The sequence below is a fragment of the Quercus lobata genome, chromosome 2 (genome assembly GCF_001633185.2).
Source record: "Quercus lobata isolate SW786 chromosome 2, ValleyOak3.0 Primary Assembly, whole genome shotgun sequence".
Lineage (NCBI taxonomy): Eukaryota > Viridiplantae > Streptophyta > Magnoliopsida > Fagales > Fagaceae > Quercus > Quercus lobata.
The window spans coordinates 91,924,999-91,930,933 of NC_044905.1; the positions used below are offsets into that span (position 1 = coordinate 91,924,999).

At 34.4% G+C, this 5,935-nt stretch overlaps 1 protein-coding gene across 1 annotated transcript; it reads right to left on the reverse strand.

Annotated features, from left to right (window-relative positions):
* Positions 1–1,805: 1,805 nt before the first annotated feature.
* Positions 1,806–5,026, reverse strand: LOC115973830 (zinc finger BED domain-containing protein RICESLEEPER 1-like). The gene is made up of 3 exons (XM_031094072.1): positions 5,012–5,026; positions 1,884–3,802; positions 1,806–1,812 (listed from the first exon to the last, which is right to left on the reverse strand). The coding sequence occupies exons 1-3, from the start codon at positions 5,024–5,026 to the stop codon at positions 1,806–1,808; spliced, it is 1,941 nt and encodes a 646-aa protein (XP_030949932.1).
* Positions 5,027–5,935: the final 909 nt, after the last annotated feature.

The window sequence follows — 5,935 nt, forward strand, 5'->3', positions numbered from 1 at the left end:
ATCAGGGGTCATTCAGTTTGTGGCCTATCAAATAGAATCAAAATAAAAGAACAAAAATGAACTTAAGTTACATGATGAGTGCATATCTTGTAAGTCAAAGCTTATTATTATTATTATTATTATTATTATTATTAAAAAATGGAATGCTGATTGTTTACAAAAATAATTTAAAATAAATAATGAAACTTCTTTTAAATATCTTGAAAATTATGATAATTGGGTTTTAATTGTAGTGGTATTTTAAACACTTTTTTTTTTGGTTGAAAACTTTGGTAATAGAGTTGTACCTAAATAATGTTAATAACTTTTATTGTGCATCTAGTATGTCGAATGAAGTATTATATATATGTCATGCAACTTATAATAGTTATATTGAGTTATATAGTGCAAGCACGGTGTGTACTAGGGGTGTCCACGGATCGGGCCGGGTTGGTTTTGGGCCCAAACCATACTCGACCCGGTTGAATCGGTTTTTTAAATTTGGGATCCATATTCGACCGAATATCGGGTCGGATCTGACATTTCGAGTAATCGGGTTATCCGGGTCGGAGTCATCGGTTTCACGGGTCTGGGCCTCAGATTGGGCCGGACTTTTTGCCATTGTTAAAATCACAGAAAATTCACTTTTTTAGGCCTTTTTACTTAATTACTTTTGAAATTTTGAAATAGAACTTCCAGCATAACAAAACTAGACCTATTGGGCCATCAATCAGGACAAATCAAAAAGGCCCAAATAAGGCTTATTCATTTAGTCACTTGTGATTTGAAACAAGAAGCACCTATCAATCCCAACACATAATCTTTCCCACATTAAGAACAAAAAATAAACACAAAAAATAATATGTAATCTGTTAAACACCACAAAAGGCACCTAGGCAGTAAACTGCTCAACACCCATAAAACCTGCAAACCACAACAAATAATATTTCCAATTTTCCAACAATAAAATAAATCACAACAGAATACTATACTGCAATATTCCAACAGATATATATACTTAGTAACATAAAGGCAGTCACTGCAAGTTTTTTGGGCAGTAACCCATAAGGCAGAAAGCTTGCTAGTTATACAATGTTCCAAGCTATATAATTAATTACAACAATCAAATACCATAGGTATTTCCAAAAAATAGCTTTTCCAAAGCATTGAATGACTACTCTATAGTTTATAAGTCTATAACTAATAGAAAAGAAAATCTATGAACTAAGATTTCTTTTTTATAAGTATTGACAGTTGAGTATTGTTACAAATTAGAAAAACAATATGTCCAAAAAAACTTCCAAAATATTCCCAAAATGCTGCCTTCTTTACAAAACAATTTACCATCCTCCTACAATAGACAAAAAAATATTCAACAAACAATACATTAGTACCAACCAACTAGTAAGGAAACCAAGTTTATAATAGTAAGGGGCTATAAAGGCAGAATCATACCAAGTCAGTGATTAATCATCAATGCTAATCAAGGGTCGTTTGCCTGAAATGGAACCCTTGCTTGAGCTGGTATTTGCTGTTGGTTGTTGATTTAAAACTAAAAAAGAATAGGAAATAAACGCAATAAACACAAATAGATTAAATTTTGCTTGAATACATGAGACATTCAATAAAATTAATACACTAAGTTTCAGAATTTAAGCATATTACCTAAGTCAAGTAACTCCTCCTCCAATGCCTCAACATCATCCCTTGACTGGCGATGAGAAATTGGAACTATGGCTTGAAGCCAATTTTGTGAACATACAAGGTTTTGAACCATGAGAGGAGATAGTGCACTTCGAAATGAATCAACAATTCGACCTCCAGTGCTAAATGCTGACTCAAATGCAACAGTGAAAACTGGCACAGCCAGCACATCCTTAACTACTTTAGACAATACTTGGTACCTATTACAATTGTCCTTCCACCACTCCAATATCTCAAAATTTGCATCCTTTCTACCATCACAGTTTTCAGCCAAATACCTCTCAAGCTCATTACTACAACCTACAGATTGCTCAACTTGCAAAAAACGCTCATATCGCGAGTGAACCATCACATATGGATCACTAGCATCAGTTTCTAATTCTGTCCTCTCACTCCCACTTTGATCTTGCACATTTGGTGAATGAATAGAAGTGTAAAAATTATACAACTTAAACAAAAGGTCTTTCACCTTATCAACCATCATTTCTGCAACTGCATTCCCATAAATTTCAGAAAATGAAAACTTCAAAAACCTCAATTTTTTTCGTGGATCAAAGACCACAGCCACATACAAAAGAGGATTAATTTTCTCCCCTTCCCCCCAATACTTCTCAAACTTAGTTTGTATGTTTGTGGCTGTGCTTTTCAAGAGAGTGTTTTGGGATTTAACTAAATTGGAAATACTCTCCTGAATAACAAAGATCTCATCATAGAAGACATTTGAAGTAACATACAATGAACCAGAAAATTTCTTTGCTGCATTATAAAACAACCTTAAGAAAGTCACAAATGTCCTACAATTTTGGAAATCAATCACACATGGAGACCCCAAACCACCACTATCTTCCTTGGTCCTAAAGTACGACGAATAACCATCATCTTCAAAATCCATTCGGAGGAACACTTTCTCAAATTTTTCAGCAGTTTCTAACATGATATAGGTTGAGTTCCACCTAGTAAGTACATCTAGACTGAGAAGACTCTTGGACTCCATACCTAACCTCTCCATAAAACTCCTAAAAGTTTGACTCCTATTGGGTGAGGACTTCACATACCTCACAGCTTCATGCACCTTAGCAACAGATGCATCTATCTCTTTTAAACCCTCCCCCACAATGAGATTTAGGATATGGGCACAACACCTTATGTGCATGTACTCATTTCCTAAAACTACCCCATTCCAATCATTAGTCACCCTTTGCAAAAATTTAATTGTTGTTAAATTTGAACTAGCATTATCCACCGTCAAGGTGAATATCCCATCAATACCCCACTCACGCAACGACATCTCAATCTTTCTACCTATAGTCTCCCCCTTGTGGTCTTCAACTTGACAAAAATTTAGAATTCTCTTATGCAATTTCCAAGCATCATCAATAAAGTGACAAGTCATACACATATAATTTAAATTTTGAATAGAAGTCCATGTGTCCGTAGTGAGACACACCCTACAACCCTTCAAGGATTTCCTTAACTTCTCTCTCTCACTATTATAAATGCCAATCACATCCCTAGCCACAGTTTGACGAGATGGGATATCCTTTAATCTAAGCTTAGGTTGTAAGGTACTTACAAATTTCTTAAACCCATATCCCTCGACATACCTAAAAGGCAACTCATCAATTATAACCATTTCGGCCAATGCCTTTCTAGAAGCCTCAACAGAAAAGGATGTTGACACAAGGTGGAATCCGTCTTCTCCATCCTTTTTGGGTACAAAAGCTAATGTTTTCTGCCCTCTAACTACATCTTCTCTATTAGGGTTCTTGGGACATATTGGCACATGAGCTAACAAATTACTAATATCACAACTCTTACTATCAGCATTATAAGATTTTTGACAATAATTACAGATAGCCTTAGTTTTACTAGTATCACCCTCACCTATCTTTACTTTTTCAAAGTGATCCCAAACAACAGAATTTTTCCTACCACTGCAACCACCACTAACAGGAGCTGTCATACTCATTTGGCATGGTGGAACTGGGGGCAACTCAGAAGCAGCAGCTACTTCAGCTTGGGTAGCAGCAGAATCTTCAACTTGGGTGGGAATAGCACCATCATCTTCTGTAGCAGTTGGTGTTTGGACAGAGGGTTCATTAGTGTTGGTTTCCATGACCTAAAAAAACAAAGATACATATTAGCAAACTAGAGTACCAAGTATAATTAATAGCTTTAATAATAATAATAATAATAAATAATAACCACACACACCAAAAAGGAAAACCAGTATTCTGGAACCACACATTTTAATAAACATAATCAAAAGAGATTATTAGAAAGAAAGATCACATATCTCTTCTTAGCAAGATCACAGATAACTCAATGAAGTAAATTAATTAGGGACATGCAAGATCACAGATCTCTTCTTAGCAGTGACAAATTGCATGATCATACTAATCACATCATAACAATCTTCTCATACAAAGCAAGGTAAATATTCTAAAACTTTAAAAACAAAGCAAGGTAAACTAAAACTTCCATAAGATGCTATAACCAAAATGTTAAATAAACCTTGTCTAATTTGGGCAGTACAGAACATACAAAGCTACAAACTAATAAAAGCAAAATCAAAAGCATCTGCAAGCCACATTAATGCAACTCTCATGAATTAAATTCAAAAGTTTCCCTTTCAACATTCTATTAATCACATCATAACAATCTTCTCATACAAAGCAAGGTAAATGTTCTAAAACTTTAAAAACAACTCTCATGAATTACATTCAATAGTTTCCCTTTCAACATTCTATTTATCATTTAAATTACTCTGCCCCTTTTGTAAAAAGAAATATCAAACCACCACAATCAACTAATCACATCATAACAATCTTCTCATACAAAGCAAGGTAAATGTTCTAAAACTTTAAAAACAACTCTCATGAATTACATTCAATAGTTTCCCTTTCAACATTCTATTTATCATTTAAATTACTCTGCCCCTTTTGTAAAAAGAAATATCAAACAACCACCACAATCAACTAATCACATCATAACAATCTTCTCATACAAAGCAAGGTAAATGTTCTAAAACTTTAAAAACAACCCTCATGAATTACATTCAATAGTTTCCCTTTCAACATTCTATTTATCATTTAAATTACTCTGCCCCTTTTGTAAAAAGAAATATCAAACAACCACCACAATCAACTAATCACATCATAACAATCTTCTCATACAAAGCATGAAAGCAAGGTAAATGTTCTAAAACTTTAAAAACAACCCTCATGAATTACATTCAATAGTTTCCCTTTCAACATTCTATTCAACCACCACAATCACTACATTTTTTTTTTTTTTTACTAAATACAAAGGAAAGCAGAAACCATACCTTGAAGAAAACCATGGGTGTATGGGTTTCAAACTTGAGGGCAGATAATGATACTTGGATTCAGCTTTCAATCCTGAATAAAATTAAAACAGGATCAAAATTGATTAAAGAAAAGAACAAAGAACAAAAGTAAAATAGTTAGGATCTCTAAGTTTTAAATACAAAGGAAAGCAAAAACTACCTTGAAGAAAACCATGGGTGTATGGGTTTCAAACTTCAGAGCAGATAATGATACTTGGAGACTGGAGTCAGCTTTCAATCCTATATAAAACTAAAACAAGATCAAAATTGATTTAAGAAAAGAACAAAGAACAAAAGTAAAATAGTTTTTCTAAGTTATTTTTAGTTAGGGTTTCATAGTATGAATCTGATTTTAACATTTGATTATTTGATTTTAACATAGGGTTTCATAGGATTATTTGATTTTAACATTTGATTTCCATCACAAATGAAACCAACGAGACTAACAAAAAAGAAAGATGAGAAACAAAGAAAAATTACCTTACTGACTCCGTGAAGAGTACATGGGGTGAGGACTCCGACGGTAGCTATGGAGAGAGGAGTGGATAGCGGCGGTGGTGCTAGGCGTTGGAGGTGGAGAGGGGACTGGGTAACGGTATTGGAGGTGGCTAGGGTTTGTTCTTTAGAATTTGGATTTGGAGAAGCAGTAGTTTGGATTTGGGGAAACGGTTTAGACTTTATAGAGTGTGAGATTGTGAGAGTTTGAGAGAGCAGGTAAAGAACTGAGAGTGTGAGACTGAAGAAGTGAAGACTGAAGAGGTGAGGAAGAGTGAAAAGGGAAGGAGAAGGCGTGAATGGGAAGCCATGTCCATGACCTGACCTCTAGCTCTGAAGTGAAAACTGAAGAAGAGTGAAAACTGAAGAGTGGATTGAATCCGTTTGAGTCTTTGAGATATCGAATCT